General features: G+C 39.8%; 1 protein-coding gene across 1 annotated transcript in view; it reads right to left on the bottom strand.

The window, feature by feature from the left end:
• The window catches only part of CAPZA2 (capping actin protein of muscle Z-line subunit alpha 2), a 57,909-nt gene extending 42,378 nt beyond the window's left edge, over positions 1 to 15,531 (bottom strand). Inside the window, exon 1 of the mRNA XM_046669980.1 lies at positions 15,371 to 15,531. Coding sequence (XP_046525936.1) covers positions 15,371 to 15,409 — 39 coding nt within the window. The 5' untranslated portion in view covers positions 15,410 to 15,531. The remainder of the gene's footprint in view (positions 1 to 15,370) is intronic.
• Between the last annotated feature and the right edge of the window lie 2,547 nt (positions 15,532 to 18,078).

Below are 18,078 nucleotides of genomic sequence, written 5' to 3'. Positions count from 1 at the left end.
TAATAAAAAACAGAGGGAGACTGGTATAGATGTTAGCTCAGGGTGAATCTTTCTCAGGAAAAAGACAAAACAAAACAAACAAAACTATAATCACTTCATTTTAATCACAAACTCACAACACAAAACGGAATAAGTTGTGACAACAATAATTTAGGTGGGGAAAGGAAAGGGATGGAACCTGCTTAGGATAAGGAGATAACGGGCTATCAGAAAATGGACTATCTCTTCTATGAGATCTTTTATACAAATCTCACAGTAACCGCTAAACAAAAAATCAGAATAGAGACACAAATGATAAATACTGAGAAAACCATTATGGAAAATTACCAAACTGAAATGGCAGTCAGAAACACATGGGATGAGAAACAAGGGAAGTACAGAACAACTGGAAAACAAGAGATAAAATGGCAGTATTAAGCCCTCATGTATCAATAATCACTCTAAAAGTAAATGGACTGAATCTCCAATCAAAAGACACAAAGTGGCTGGATGGATTAAAAAACAAGAACAATATGCTGCCTCCAGGAAACACATCTCAGCTCTAAAGACAAACAAGCTCAGAGTGAAGGGATGGAAGACGATATTCCAAGCAAATGGCAAATAAAAGCAAGCAGGTGGTGCCATACTTACATAAAGTAGACTTCAAGATAAAAAAGGCAATGAGAGAAAGAGGGACCAGTATACAATGATAAAAGGGACACTCCACCAAGAGGGGATAACACTTATAAATATATACGCACCTAACACAGGAAAACCAAAGTACATAAAGCAACTATTAACAGACATAAAAGGAGAAATTAACAATAACATAATAATAGTAGGGGACCTCAATACCCCACTTACATTAATGGAGAGATCATCCAAGCAGAAAGTCAGCAAGGAAGGGGTACAATTAAACGAAAAACTAGACCAGATGACCTTTATAAATTTATATAGAACACTCCATCCAAAGCCAGCAGAATATACGTTCTTCATATACGCACATATGGCATATTCTCAAAGATAGACCATATGTTGGGAAACAAGGCAATTCAATACATTTAAGAAGACTGGAATCATATCAAGTATCTTTTCCAAACAAAATGCTATGAAACTAGAAATCAACTAAAGAAAAAAGCTGGGAAAGTGACAAACATGCAGAGACTAAACAACATACTACTGATCAACCAATGGATCACTGAAGAAATCAAAGGAGAAATAAAAAAATATCTGGAGACAAACGAAAATACATCATACCAACTCATATGGGATGCAGCAAAAGCAGTCCTAAGAGGGAAATTCACAGCAATACAGGCCTACCGCAACAAACAAGAAAAATCTCAAATAAGTAATCTTAAACTACACCTAAGGGAACTAAAAAAAGAACAAACAAAGCCCAAAGACAGAGGAGGAAAATAATAAAAATTAGAGCAGAAATAAATGAAACAAAAAAGACAGTAGAAAAGATCAATGAAACAAAGAGCTGGTTCTTTGGGAAGATACACAAAATTGACAAATCCTTAGCCAGACTCACTAAAAAGAAAGAGAGAGAAAGACCAAATAAATAAAATTAGAAACGAAAGACGAGAAATTATAACAGATACCATAGAAATACAAAAGACTATAAGAGAACACGACATAAAACTATATGCCAACAAATTGGACAATCTAGAAGAAACAGATAAATTCTTAGATTCATACAACCTCCCAAAACTGAATCAAGAAGAAACAGAGAATCTGAATAGACCAATCACAACTAAAGAGATTGAAAACGTAATCAAAAACCTCCCCAAAAATAAAAGTCAAGGACCAGATGGCTTCTCTGGAGAATTCTACCAAACGTTCAAAGAAGATTTAATACCTACCCTTCTCAATCTATTCCAAAAAATTGAAGAAGACGAAACACTTCCTATCTCATTCTATGAGGCCAACATTACCCTGATGACAAAATCAGATAAGGACAACACGAAGAAGGAAAACTACAGGTCAATATCACTAACGAACATAGAGGCAAAAATCCTCAACAAAATATTGGCAGACAAAATACAGCAATACATTAAAGAGATAATACACCATGATCAAGTGGGGTTTATACCAGGGATGCAAGGATGGTTCAACATCCACAAACCAATCAATGTGATACACCACATTAACAAAATGAGGAATAAAAACTACATGATCATCTCAATAGATGCAGAGAAAGCATCTGACAAGACCCAACATCCATTTATAATAAAAACTCTCAATAAAATGAGAATAGAGGGAAAGTACCTCAACACAATAAAGGCCATATATGACAAACCCACAGCCAACATCATACTCAATGGGGAAAAAAATCCCTCTGTGAACAAGAACAAGACAAGGGTGCCTGCTCTCACCACTCTTATTCAACACAGTACTGGAGGTTTTGGCCAGAGCAATTAGGCAAGAAAAAGAAATAAATGGCATTCAAATTGGCAAGGAAGAAGTGAAACTCTTGCTGTTTGCAGACGATATGATTCTCTATATTGGAAACCCTAAAGAATCCATCAGAAAACTATTAGAAATAATCAACAACTACAGCAAAGTTGCAGGATACAAAATCAACTTACAAAAATCAGTGCCATTTCTATACTCCAATAACAAACTAACAGAAAGAGAACTCAAGAACACAATCCCATTTACACCACACAACACAAGGAATAAAATATCCAGGAATAAATTTAACCAAGGAGGTGAAAGACCTATACAATGAAAACTTTAAGAGAGTATTGAAAGAAATCAATGATGACATGAAGAAATGGAAAGATATTCTATGCACATGGATTGGAAGAATAAAAATAGTTAAAATGTCCATACCACCTAAAGCAATCTACAGATTCAATGCAATCCCAATCAGAATCCCAATGACATTTTTCATGGAAATAGAACAAAGAATCCTAAAGTTCATATAGGGCAACATAAGACCCTGAATAGCTAAAGCAATCCTGAGAAAAAGAACAAAGAGGGAGGAATCACAATCCTTGACTTCAAAATATACGACAAAGCTATAGTAACCCAAATAGCATTGTACTGGTACACAAACAGACACACAGATCAATAAACAGAATTGAAAGCAGAGAAATAAAACCACACATACGTGGACAGCTAATCTTCGACAAAGGAGCCAAGAACATACAATGGAGAAAGAAAAGTCTCTTCAATAAATGGTGCTGGGAAAACTAGAAAGCCACATGCAAGAGAATAAAAGTAGACCATTATCTTTCACCATATGCAAAAATTAACTCAAAATGGATTAAAGACTTGAAGGTAAGATGTGGAACCATAAAACTCCTAAAAGAAAACATAGGCAGTACACTCTTTGACATCAGTCTTTGAAGCATCTTTCCAAATACCATGTCTACTTGGGCAAGGGAAACAAAAGAAAAAATAAACAAATGGGATCCCAGCAGACTAAAGAGCTTCTGCAAGGCAAAGGAAATCAGGAATAAAATGAAAAGACACTAGGAAAATATATTTGCAAATCACATATCCGACAAGGGGTTAATGTCCAAAATATGTAAAGAACTCATACAACTCAACAACAACAAAACAAACAACCCAATCGAAAACGGGCAGAGGATATGAACAGACATTTTTCCAAAGAAGACATACAGATGGCCAACAGGCACGTGAAAAGATGTTCAACATCACTAATCATTAGGGAAATGCAAATCAAAACTACAATGAATTATCACCTTACACCTGTTAGAATGGCTATAATTACCAAGACAAAAAATAACAAATGTTGGCGAGGATGTGGAGAAAAGGGAATCTTCATACACTGCTAGTGGGAATGCAAACTGCTACAGTCACTAAGGAAAACAGTATGGAGATGTCTCAAAAAGTTAAAAATAGAAATATCATATGACCCATCTATCCCACTACTGGGTATTTATCCAAAGAACTTGAAATCAACAATTCAAAGAGACTTATGCACCCCTATGTTCACTGCAGCATTATTCACCATAGCCAAGACATGGAAGCAACCCAAGCGTCCATCATCTGATGAATGGATAAAGAAGATGTGGTATACATATACAATGGAATACTACTTAGCCATAAAAAAGACAAAATCGTCCCATTTGTAATAACATGGATGGACCTTGAAGGTATGATGTTAAGTGAAATAAGCCAGATAAAGACAAACATGCATGATTTCACTCATATGTGGAAGATCAACAAACATGGATAAAGAGACCAGATTAGTGGTTACCAGAGGAGAAAAGGGGTTGGGGGGTGGGTATAAGGGGTAAAGGGGCACATATACATGGTGTGTGACAAATAATAATGTACACTTGAAATTTCACAATGTTATAAACTGTTAAGACCTCAATAAAATAGAAAAACAAAACAACAACAACAAAAAAACAGATGGGCCGGCCCCGTGGCCGAGTGGTTAAGTTCACGTGCTCCACTGCGGTGCCCCAGGGTTTCACTGGTTCGGATCCTGGGTGCGGACATGGTACCGCTCATCAGGCCAGGCTGAGGCAGCATCCCACATGCCACAACTGGAAGGACCCACAGCTAAGAATATCTAACTATGTACTTGGGGGCTTTGGGGAGAAAAAGGAAAAAAATAAAATCTTTAAAAACAAAAACAAAACAGAGTCCATATCACCTAATCTAAAACTAGGTCATCTACTAATTTCAACATCAGCTTTTCTTTAAATATGTTTTTACTATTTATTTAAAATATTAAGAAACCCATGAATCCAAAGTAGGCATTATCATTAATATGAAAAATTAAACTCCTAAATTTTTTCTATCTTAAAAAAAAAAGTATCTCTAAAATGCAATAGTAGGGCAAAAATGAAGTAGTAATACATATTCTTTTTCTTTTGTTTCACTACCAAATTTTCTTCAAGAATAATTTATACTTACTGTCTTCACTTCTTATCCTCTAGTTAACATTTATTGAGTACCTAACACAATGAGACTCAACCCTGGTGGTACATTCAAGTCATCTGCCAAGTTTTTTGTTTTTGTTTTTGTTTTTGTTTTACAAAAAAGTAGAGGCTTCAGGCCTCACACATGAATGAAGCCTGTGCATCCACGTTTGTTTACAATCTCTCCAGTTGATTTTTACGTGCAGCTAGAGTTGAAAACCACTCATCTAATATATGCCAGGCATTCTACTGGAATTACAAAAATGAATAAGACATAGGGCCTGCCCCTGAAGAACACAGGAAATAACAAGATCAGGTAAACCTACTAAAATTGGTAAACGTTATAACAAAGGTATATACAAACTGCTAAGAGCACGGGGTAGGCAAGGATACAAGAGAAGAGGGAAGTCTTCGGGTCTGGTCTTTGAAGGACAAGTAGTTTACAATGCAGACAAGACTAAAAGGCCATTTCTGGAAGAGGGAAAACATATACACACTTTTTAGATTCTGGTAATCTGGCTTTTCTGTTTCCTGCTCCAAACTCTATTAAAATTGCTCTAGAGGCCACTAACGATCTCTAGTCCACCACTTAAAGAGCTGACCTTATTTGCACCAGTTTTCCCGTCTGTAAAATGGGGTTAATAACAAGGTTACTCTGACAATTAATTGAGAGATTAACATAGTAAATATTGGCATGCAGTAGATATAATTTGTTTCTCATCCCTTTCTCTTAAATCCAAAGGCTTTTCTCAATCTTATATTCCTTCTTAATCTCTCTGCAACCCCGGCACTGCTCCTCTGGGAATTCTCTTTAGGTTCTGTGACATGAGCACCTACCCTGTGCTAGATATACACTCCTACTTCAAGGGTCACTTCACCTTTTTGTTTCTCTCCTCTTATTCCCTACAAAAGTATATGCTCTCTGCCCTCTCCTCTTTGCCATGAAAACTTATTCTTCTAAAAGGCTTATCCCATCTTGTGGTTTTAACCCACAATGAGAGAATTTCCAAACCTATATAAAATCTCTGAGCCTGACCTCTTTTCCAGGCTCCATTTCTACATTTCCGTATCTCCTAGGCATGTTCACACAGACATTCTGCTAGCATCTCAAAGACAGTATAACCCAACCAAACTCATCATTATTCCTCCCAGCTGTGCATCCTTTTTCCTGTGTTCTCTAGTTGTTAGTGACGGTACCACTTCCCAGTCGTCCAGATTTTAACATGAAGTTATCTCTGACTCTTCCCTTTCCCCTACATTCACTCCCCAAGTCCTGTTGATTCCAACTCTGAAATCTGTTAGCAATTGTTTTTATCTCTGTTTCTTGTGAAACTACATTAAGTCAGGTCCTGACACTTAACCCAGGTTCCCAAGTGTTCTCACTAGCTCCAATCTATCTAGATTCTGTGGTTCTCAACCAGGGGCAATTCTATCCTACAGGAGACATTTCTGATTGTCATGACAGGGGCGGGGGGTGAGAGTTGCTACTGACATCATGTGGGCCAAGGATACTGTTAAACATCCTACAACGCACAGGACAGCCCCCTACAACAAAGAGTTATCTGGCCCAAAATGTCAACAGTGCTGAGGTTGAGAAACCCTGTGCTGTTTAACAGCACAAGTCATCTTTGCATCTCCTACTTGCAAAGTACCTGAGATAGAACTCTCACTCTCTGCTCGTTCCCAGTTTCCTTTTTCTCTTCCCACATTGTGATCTCTGACAGGAGCTTGCACCCCAACTAATGTTGCAATGCATTCTTCTAGGCAGAAGTAATTTTTCTGCCTTTTTAAATTCCATGAAGTTATTACTTTTTGACCCTGTGCAGTACATATGCTACATATGTCTGATTCATCTTTGAAACTTTAGTCTTGCATTGTGTATACAAAACAGGTGATCAAATCACCAAACTTCAGTGAGTCTAAAACTTAATCTACGGTGACATCATTGCTATTCACAGACACTGCAATTCTCTTCTTCCCTGACCCCTCTGAAACTAAGTTTACAGATGTAACTTTCTTTAGCTAACTGAAATCTGAGCAGTCTGAGCAGAAGTGTAGTGAGTCTCTAAGTGTGTGCGTGTGGGGAGGGGAGAGCTTTAAAAACCAGTGTGCAGGGGCTGGCCCGGTGGCGCAGTGGTTAAGTTTGCATGTTCTGCTTCTCGGCAGCCCGGGGTTCGCCCGTTTGGATCCCAGGTGCGGATGTGGCACTGCTTGGCACACCATGCTGAGGTAGGCGTCCCACATAGATTGGAGATGAAGATGGGCACGGATGTTAGCTCAGGGCCAGCCTTCCTCAGCAAAAAGAGGACTGGCAGTAGCTAGCTCAGGGCTAATCTTCCTCAAAAAAAAAAAAAAAAAAAAAGACGGGGCCAGCCCCCTGGCTGGTTAAGCTCGTGTGCTCCACTTCGGCGGCCCAGGGTTCGGATCCTGGGCGTGGACATGGCACCGCTCATTAGGCCACACTGAGGTGGCGTCCCACATGGCACACCTAGAAGGACCCACAACTAAAATATACAACTATGTACTGGGGGGGATTTGGGGAGAAAAAAGCAGGAAAAAAGAAAAAGAACCCCGAAGATGGGCAACAGATGTTAGCTCATGTGCCAATCTTTAAAAAAAAAAAAAAAAAAGAAAGAAAAAAACCAGTGTGCAATTCACTGCATTTCCTTCCCCCTGCTGAAGGGACCATGGGGAAAAGCCTAAGTTGTTGTTGTTTGGGATAAATGTGACATGTTACATTTTGTAAATTTAAGGTGTACAGCATGTTACTTCGATACATTTACATATTGTAATATGGCTGCCACACAAGCAATATTTATCACCTCATTATACTACAATACTATTGTCTATATTCATTATACATGGCTTATTTACTACTCATTACAAGTTTGTACCGTTAAACACCCTCAATCTTATCCTCCTTCCCCCAATCCCCTGGTAACCACCATTTTATTCTGGTTTTTTTTCCCAGGTTTGACTTTTTTGGAGTCCACATATAAGTGATATCATACAGTACTTGTCTTTCTCGGTCTGACTTATCTCATTTAGCATAATGTGCTCAAGATCCATCCATGTTGTCACAAATGGCAGGATATCCTCCTTTCTCGTGGCAGAATAATATTCCACTGTGTATATATACCACATACTACCTATGTTTAGACTGAAGTCCTCCAACAGCCTGAAACTCTACAACCCTATGTGACTGCTGAGCAGGGTCCTTTCGCTGTGACCCACACTAGACATACACACAATGAGTGAGGAGATGCCATACAAAGCCCCCTCCAAACCCCTCATGCTAAGAGTTTAGGTTGTTGTTGTAGTATATAATCGCTTATCCCGATTCACAGAGTAATTAATGTAAGATGCATAATTTTATGTGCCACTAAAAAAGGAAAAATGCTACCAATTAAATATCATAAGCCATTGATTGTACAATGCAGCCTGATTTTAGGGATCTTAAAATAAGGAAAATTATGAATACCGAAATCAATGAAATATGGTATATTTGGTAAATGAATGAATGTGGAGGTAGTTTTCAAAAATTATTTCCATTCATTGTCAAAAGAACATTACGAACTAAAATGTGCAAGAAAAGTTCTCAGCCCATTAGATTCACAATGAAACATGTAAATAAATGTCATAAAAGTAAGAATGTAAAGATTGTACATCTAACCTTCAAAATAAAATTTGTGAAATTCTCTTTCTTTGGCAACTATACGTGGTTCTATGGAACCCCTAGTTTCTTTGATAGGCATGAATCTCCTGCAACAAATTACTGCTTCAGGCAATTAGGCTTTTAGGTCGGAGCACAGAACCATAGATCAAGTTTTCCCACCATGCTTTTCAACCTTAAAAATTACTTTGTACTCCCTGCTCTAAGTAGTTTTTTTTTTTTTTAAGATTTTATTTTTCCTTTTTCTCTTCAAAGCCCCCCAGTACATAGCTGTATATTTTTAGTTGTGGGTCCTTCTAGTTGTGGCATGTGGGATGCCACCTCAGCATGGCTTAGATGAGCAGTGCCATGTCCATGCCCAGGATCCAAACCGGCGAAACCCTGGGCCGCCAAAGCGGAGCACATGAACTTAACCACTCAGCCACAGGGTCAGCCCCTTCTAAGTGTTTTTATATCCCATGTTCTTACACTAAAACGCAATGTTCTATGTATATAACTATTCTTATTTTATGTAGAAATGGCTCCCAAATGTGCTGAAAACACACTACAAATTTGCTTTAATGTGCAGTCTGAAAAACTCCACTAATGCTACAGCAGCTATCAAGTTTCCGCTTGCTGTAGGAATTTTTACATTTTACTGATGCAATGACAGAATTCATTCATCTACAAAATGAAATTAGGAATGAATATTTTCTACATTAATAGCTTACTGGTTGAGTTTGCTTTTTGGTTAATAAGAAAACTACTGATTTTACATTAATTATGATGGAACATATAATTATGATAGAATATACAATGGCGGCTTACATTGTTTTTACATACAAACAAAATTTCTGAAGCCAAATTATGATTGTGTAGGGAGAGAAGTGTATCAACTGCCTGTAAAGAATATTTAGCATGTGTAAGTGCTTTGAACCCTAGCCAATATCACCACCTGCACCTCAAAGAGCACCAGGAATTTTATTTGACTCTTTAAATCTTTAAAATCTATAGCACTATTTAGAAGAGAAAAATTTAGGCACACTAGAGTTTTCCTCAAAAACTTGCCTTTATATGCTACTTTTGCTTTTCATAAAAGTGTTAATGTTTTCTTTTAATTTCATGAATTTGTGATCCCTTTGTTTATTCACTCACTGAACCATTCTATTCATCACATCCATCATAAAGACAGATACTAAAAATGACATTATTTCTGCACTTAGGAATTCCACTGGAATAGGGGAAAAAACACAGGCAAACAAATAACAATTACGCAAAACTTTATTTAATACTATGTGTTATAGCATTCAGAAGTGAGGTTAAACTAGCCATGTGATTTGAGCCGAATCTTGAGGGATGAGTAAGATTTTCATCTTTCAAAAAAGGAGCCAGACCAGGGAGCAGTACCACCACACAAAGTGGCTAAGTCATGAGCAGAGAAAACTACGATTTTATTGTGTGTTTACTACATGCCAGGTGCCAACCATTTATACTTACAGCAACTTAATAGAGAAGATACTTTTTATTATATCCCCACACTTCAGAGGAAACTGAGGCTAAGAGATTAAATAACTTACCCGAGGTGCTAGACATGGACTAGCACGCAGGTCTCTGAATTCACAGCATGATTAAACAACAGTACATATTGGAAATGTCAGAACTATTTAGGTTAGAATGGAATACAAGCCACAAATACCATTTTCAGGAGTTGAGCATCCTTGTAAAAGCAATGGAGGATCCAGCAACTAAAAGCTTGGGAGTAGAAAAACAACATATTGAAACACAGCTTAGTACAGGAAATTGGAGAGATTAGTCTAGAAAGTTTATAATAGAAGCCTACCAGTGGCAAATTTAACAGAAGGGAAAGACCACATAAGAGATATTCTTCTAATCCTACTTTTCCTCCTTTGGCTTTATTCCTTCCTCAACTGTGTACTCACAGAACAGGTAGAATCAATTTTCATTCTGTTTGTACAGTAAAATGTTGTTACTAAACAACAGTAGTTAATAACATAACAATAGTTAATTTAATAGTCTGGTCAACTAGGAGATAATAAACCAAATATCAACATAAATGAACTTTCAGAGCAAGAAATAAATTATCTGTATAAGACACATTTTGATGATGGAACTGTCAGATTTAGAAATTGATTGTAAGGTACAGGGCACAAGGAAAAAAATTTAAAATAATGCTGAAGTTAAAAACAAGAATGACTGGGGGCCGGCCCCGTGGTCAAGTGGTTAAGTTCATGCACTCTGCTTCGGCGCCCCAGGGTTTCGCCAGGTTCGGATTCGGGGCACAGACACGGCACCGCTTGTCAGGCCATGCTGGGGTGGTGTCCCACACGCCACAACTAGAGGGACCCAAAACTAAAAATATGCAACTATGTACCAGGGGGCTTTGGGGAGAAAAAGGAAAAATTTTTTAAAATCTAAAAAAAAACCCAAGAATGACTGGAGCCAGTCCGGATGGCCTAGAGGTAAACATTCAGCACTCACTGCTTTGGCAGCCCAGGTTCACTTCCTGGTTGCAGAACCACATCACCCTTCTGTCAGCTGCCATGCTGTGGTGGCAGCTGCTCACACAGAAGAACTAGAGCGATTGACAACTACGATATACAACCAAGTACTGGGGCTATGGGAGGGGAAAAAAAAGAGGGAGACTGGCAACAGATGTTAGCTCAAGGCAAATCTTTCCCCACAAAAACCTGGAATAACGTGAATAGAGAAATAAAGAAAAAAATGAGCGGGAGATACACTTCTGTCTTTCTTTGTGTAGGGAGAGAGGAAAGGAGAGTTTATGAATTTACTTTTAGGCAGGTTCCATTTGGCTACATCTCATTAACTATCTGCTGTGAACAGGACCAGCAGACAGAAATATACGCCGAGAGGGAAGTTAGGGCTGAGCTATGTACTTAAGACACATCAACAAAGATATAAAAGTTGAAGCTATGGTAAAGGAAATTAGTCAGAGAAAGACAAATACTGCATGATTTCACTCATATGTGGAAGATAAACACATAGATAAGGAGAACATATTGGTGATTATCAGAGGAGAAGGGGGTGGGGGGTGAGCGAAAGGGGTAAAGCGGCACACACGTATGGTGACGGATGGAAACCAGACTATTAGCGGCGAACATGATGCAGTCCATTCAGAAGTTAAAATTTAATAATGTAAACCTGAAATTTACACAATGTTATAACCCAATGTAACCTCAATAAAGTAATTTTTTAAAAAAAGTTGACACTATGGGTATGGATCATTTTAATCACTGGGGGAAAGTGGAAGGGGTTACAGGAAAAAAAACGATCCTTTCCAGCCAATAATTAAGTGTCTTCCTTCTAGAGCTTGAAGTGACTTCCTGGATTTTCTCATCTGGAGAGGGGTTTGAGAATGGTTCTTTTCATTTGAGCCTTATGCCACAATTTCATATAATTTCAAATTCACAAAAATATTTTACTGTAGAATATAGCTGACAGGAATGGAAAACATAAACTCTTTTTGGCCTAGAGTTTCTGTAACTATGTAAAAAAGTCTGTGGGACACACTACAGCAAATGAATAACTTTAAAGAACATCATTGTGCTTCCTCAGATAATTTATTTCCTATTAACCCAGTAGCCAAAGGTGAAAAGGTAACTGAATTTCATAGTGGTAGCCTCAAAAAGCAATTATACACGATTTTAAAAAGCAAAGATATAATTTTAGGTTAATTTCTAAAATGCTTTACCCTAGGGCATATATGACACTATATCAGTAGCGTAAAACTTTTAAATGTGTTAAACAATAATAAACTTTGTACTAAAAGGATCAAAACACAAATTAGATTTGGAACTCAACACTACTTTATGTTTGGTATTTACAATTTTTATTAAAAACAAAAAGAACCATTGTTTCTCCTTTTCAAAATAAGCTGTCAAATTGAACAAAGATATAAACCCAGAAGAGGATCTCATTATTAACTGTTTAAGGCAGCGTAATGTCACAACAGCATCAACTTTGGATTCAAACTCAGGTTTAAATACCACTTTTGCTACTTCCTACTTAGCTGTCCTTGGGTGAATTACAGCTTTTGAAATACTACTTTACTTATCTGTGAAATGGTAATAATAAAACCCATCTCAAACTCACAATAAGTTAACAAATGTACTGTCTAACTGAGCCAGGCATATACAAAGTATGGTACTACATAAGTCTTAACAGATTCCCTTCCTCACATCTGCAATCAACGGAAATTTCAAGAGCTTAAAAGTATCAAAAGCACATTTTTGAAAATTATAAGCAAGGTGGCAGGAGTAACATGATTTAACTATTAGTTTTAAAATATCACTTTGTGTGTGTGTGTGAGAGGAAGATTGGCCCTGCGCTAACATCTGTGCCCATCTTCCTTTTTTTTTTTTTAACATGGCATGCCTCCACAGCATGCCCTGACCAGCGGTGCGTAGGCCCACGCCCAGGATCTGAACTCACCAACCCTGGGCCAGGGAGCAGAGTGCATGAACTTAACCACTATGCCACCGGCCTGGCCCCTAAAAATATCACTTTTAAATTCTCTTTACTTCTGATTTCATACCCAAGGTCCTCCTCCCAAAAGAGTAAAAGAACATTTAGATAGCCAAAGTGACAAGAGTGTTAGAATGTCACAACCAGTAACTTTAATTTAACTCAAAAGTTTGGTCAGTATTTTTCTTAAATCACTAAATATAGCAATGAAATCTATACTCAAACTATCTACAGAATAGTCTTACAAAACTGGAAATAAAAACAAAAACACCAAGGGGCTGGCCCCGTGGCCGAGCGGTTAAGTTCGCGCGCTCCGCTGCAGGCGGCCCAGTGTTTCGTTGGTTCGAATCCTGGGCGCGGACATGACACTGCTCATCAAACCACGCTGAGGCAGCGTCCCACATGCCACAACTAGGTGGACACACAACGAAGAATATACAACTATGTACCGGGGGGCTTTGGGGAGAAAAAGGAAAAAATAAAATCTTTAAAAAAAAAACACCAAATTCCTTCAAATTAGAATTTTCATTCATTTACTCTTAAAACATTGTGTTGGGCTAGCTTAGAGAATAAGACACTCTCCCTCCTCGCCCCACCCGCCCCACCTTTATGGAGCTTAGGGCCCTGAGAGAGCCAGATAATAAGGAATCTTGCCATATCATTTTGAAAAAACTTTGCTATTTTAGGCCTTTATAACACATGGCAGGTCTATATTAACTCCCACACTAAGTACTCTCTCCTCAGCTAGATTTCTAGCCACTTGAGCTAGTAATCACCGCTTAAAAACAGTAGAATATGACACAACAATCTCTTTAGAAAACTTTTTAGCACTAGTTAATTTTAAATGTGTGTGCTTGCCCGCGTACATTTTCAGTTACCAACTTCCGGTTATTTACCAATATTACACGTGAACACTGCACAGTAACTTTTATGTATACAGGGATCTGCCTACCAAGTCTGTGGATTATGGAGAATCTTGCTGCTCTCCCCATTTTGTCGATTTATTATCCATTTCACCAAAAAGCACGGACAAAAAGAAAAGATTCTGTAAACTGAAGATGAGGCTGATTGCTGCACAATCACATGTGAAAGGAGATTGAACATTACATTCCGGCGCCAAGAACACAGGATATAGAAACACTTAGAGCAGAGTTTCAACTAAAACATCCTTAGGCTGACATTAGGATTTCTTCAACTCCATGATGTGTTTGTGCTTCATACATGGCTGTACTGCTTTGCAACTTAAAAAAATGAACACTGTTAAATTAAGAGCGGACATTTCGAAAACTATCTTATTCACGGGTTATGCCAGTTACTTCTGCGTCTGAGAAACGTCAAGGTCCTTTCCAGGAAATACTCAAAATTAGTAGTGTCTACCCCCCCTCACTGGGGAGTGGGGCCTCACAGTAGCCAAAGGAAACGACGAATTAAAGAGAACTAGTTCAATGATCAGATTTCTTACTTTAAATGCCTGAGAACTTAAGTCGTTCATCTGGTTCCGATGCTGTCACAGCAGCTAAGATACAGTAAAAAGGAGTTGCACAATCTCCCCTCTTCGGAAGATCTCCTAGCAGGACGATGGGGCGCCACCAAATCTGCCCCCGGGGGGCTGCTGCCAACCTGAGCAGAAGACAACTACCACAGGGGGAGGGGGGGTCTTTTTGTGAGCAACTCCGCTGCCTCGAGGGGAACACGGGAACTGCAAAGCCCACAGCTAAAGCCGAAAAAAGAAAAGAGGGGGAAAAAGACAGAGAGACTTCCAAGGGGAAAGGACAAAAAGCGCGGAGAACCAGGAAAGGCAGCATTTTGCTTCTGAGAGGAGGGAGGAAAAGGAAGAACTGAAGGTCTGCTTCCTAAGCGATTTTTCCCCTTAGCCCTCACCCCGGCTGCACTCTCCGGCCAGGCCGTGGGGCCGGGCACTGCCCTTGGGCCGCTCCCAGGCCGGGACCCACATCCCTCTGCAGTCCCCAGATGCGGGCGCAGGGCCCCGAGGCCCAAGCGGAGGCAGAGGGTCCCCGCGGCCGCCGCCCTCCGCGCCCCCCGCCCCCGCCCGCCCGCCCGCCAGGCGCCGCCGCCCGGCTCTCGCTTCCTATTTTCGGAGCACACACCCTACAAGGAGCGAAGCGAGCAGGCCCGGCGGAGACCTGCCCCCGCGCGGGGCCTGGGGTGACTGACAGGGGCAGGCACTTGGGCGCAGCGAGAAGAGGGGGAGGAAGGGCAGCCGAGGGCATAGACCAATGCCCTTCCCCGGCGGCCAGACGCCGGGCTGATACGCCCGGGCTCTGCTGGCTTCCTGACCGACGGGCTCCGCCGCCCCCGCGTCTCTTACCTTCTCCTCATCAGACAACTGCTCCTCCAGATCCGCCATTTTCCTTCTGGCGACAAACCGCGGCGGCGGCGGCAACAGCGGCCACCTGACTTCCCCCTTTCCGTGCGGTCCTCCGCGCCGCGCGCCCCCGCCAAGGGAGGGACCCACAGCCCAGGCCGCGGCGCACGCGCCCTGGGAGCCCCGCCTCCCTCTGCCGGGCCCACGGGGCGGGAGCTTGGCTGTGCGCTTGCGCAGGCGCCGCGGAGGTGGGGGAGGAGGAGAGGGTAAGGGGAGGGGCAGAGGGAGGAGAAGCGGGAAGGGGGCAGGGAGGAGGAGTCGCCTACGGCCGCCCGCTGCAGGCCTGTCACCATCCTAAGTAGTATAGGATTCTTTCCGCACCGGTGACCATATGGACGCAGTCTGGGACGAGTACATTCTAAGTCCTTGATTATGTTCCCATCAAGTCCTGAACTCTGCCTGCTAAAATGTGAAAAAGTGTACAAATAGAAGCTTTTTAAACATTCTGGTTTTAAAAAAATTACTAGAAAGATACTCAGCTTTCATTAAAATATGCACACACAACCCCGTCCCTAACTGGAAGATTGTTCTGGGTATATTCATTTATTCATTAGAGAAATATTTGTTGATCCTTTATTGTGTGTCTCTGGAGATATACAATGTTAAGCAAAAACCAGAGAAACTTCAGTTCTTAAGCTCATTGTCTATTCCTTAAACAAATATATATTGAGCAGTTGGGGAAGGCACAGTACCATTGCAGGGTAATACAAAATTATGTTAGACATGGATCTTACCCTTCTGAATAGGGTTGCCAGCTTAAATACAGACAGTCCAGTAAAATTTGAATTTCAAATGAATAGTGAATATATATTTTATTTTTTTTTATTTTTCATGTGGGACGCTGCCTCAGCGTGGTTTGATGAGCAGTCCCATGTCTGCGCCCAGGATTCGAACCAACTAAACACTGGGCCGCCTGCAGTGGAGCACGTGAACTTAACCACTTGGCCACAGGGCCAGCCCCAGAATATATATTTTAAGTATAACTGTGTCCCATGAAGCACTTGAGATATACTAAAAAATTATTCATTGTTTTCAGATTCTATTGGATGTCAACCAGTTTTATTTGCTAAGTCTGGAAGCTTCTGAAGCTAGTTCTGAAGCTTCAAGTGTAGCAAGAGAGTGAAGATGTGGTCAAAACTGTATATGTGAATTGCCTAGAAATCTTATTAAAATGCAGTTGCTGATTCAGTAGGTCTGAGATGGGACTGAAGAATCTACAGTTATCAGATTTACAAGCTTCCAGGTGATGCAATGCTACCTGTCTGGAGACCACACTTGGAGTAGCAAGGCCTTGGAGTTTAGATGGGAGTTAAGACTTTAATCATGCTGTATACTAAAACTAATATAATGTTATATGTCAATTATAGCTCAATAAAAAATATATTTTAAAAAAGACTTTATTCAGCAGAAAATGAGAAGCTGTTGATAACTTTTGAACAGTGACGTGACATCATCAGAAATATGTCTAGCAAGATAAATCTGACAGCTGCGTATAAATGACACATGTGAGAGCATCTTCATTCAAATAACTATTCATATGCAAAACGCTATTATTAAGTAGTTTACTGAGTGGTCATAGTGTGCAAATCATTGTTTCTTCTGGGTGGAAAGCAAACAGAAGCCATGCTATTGAAAAGCGTGTAGTCCATTTGGGGAGAGAACAGAAAGGGGAAGCTTGCTGACAGATGCAGGGAAAAGCAGGTGTCCTGCTGAGCATAAATGGTGTAGAGAAGACACGATAGAGAATAAACCACACCATTTGGCCAAGGACCTCACTGGATGTAAATAAATAACGTTTGCTCTTTTACAATTTACCATTCATTGCTTCATTGATTTCTCACTGCAACCTCATGAAGTAAGGTATTTATCAGCATTATTATACCCATTTTACAGGAGACAAAACTGAGGCTAAATATTTGTCCAAGGTTGCACAGCTCCTAAGTGACTGATTTTAGATTGGAACTCTGGCATTTTATTCTATATGCTGTGTTCTTTTTACTTTGAGATCTTTCTCCCTCTCTAAATTCTAGGCGCTCTCCCACCAAATAAAACTTAATCAAGATGATTTCTCTTCCATCTCGTCAATTCTATTCACCACCACCTCCTGCATCAACAGTACTTCCTTTTTTCCTTCTGTTTTTTGATTTCTGTTTACTCAGCAACACAAACATCAATAATCTGTACACAGTGAGTACTCAGTAAAATGTTACTTGACTAACTGGCTGCTCTCTTCCTCTAGAAACCTCTCCCAAATATGGTAATGTTTGCAATAAATTGAGTCAGACTATGTTTATAACTGTAACCTTGATGATACTTTACATGTAGTTTCCCATAGTGACACAGCCAGCAAATTATGTATAACTTCTGATAATCCTTTCAAAAAGCTCCCAATACCACACTCTTGATACAGTTCGAAGAAATTATAGAATTCATGTAACCTAGGAATTCTGGGAAGATTTCAAGCTGTCACACAAAATGGATATAAATATGGAATAACCACATGACCGCAAGCAGAAATGTATTGGTATTCTTGATAATCAGTTACTTTATGATGAAGAGAAAAGAAACAAAATACTCTTCCCACAATTCTACCTACTAAGTGAGAATTTCTGCTCTTTTCTCATTTAATTTCCAAACTCACCTTTCTTCTA

The sequence above is a fragment of the Equus quagga genome, chromosome 8, assembly GCF_021613505.1.
Source record: "Equus quagga isolate Etosha38 chromosome 8, UCLA_HA_Equagga_1.0, whole genome shotgun sequence".
Lineage (NCBI taxonomy): Eukaryota > Metazoa > Chordata > Mammalia > Perissodactyla > Equidae > Equus > Equus quagga.
Note: the sequence above shows the minus strand (reverse complement) of the source record. Positions and strands in the feature narration are given on the sequence as shown.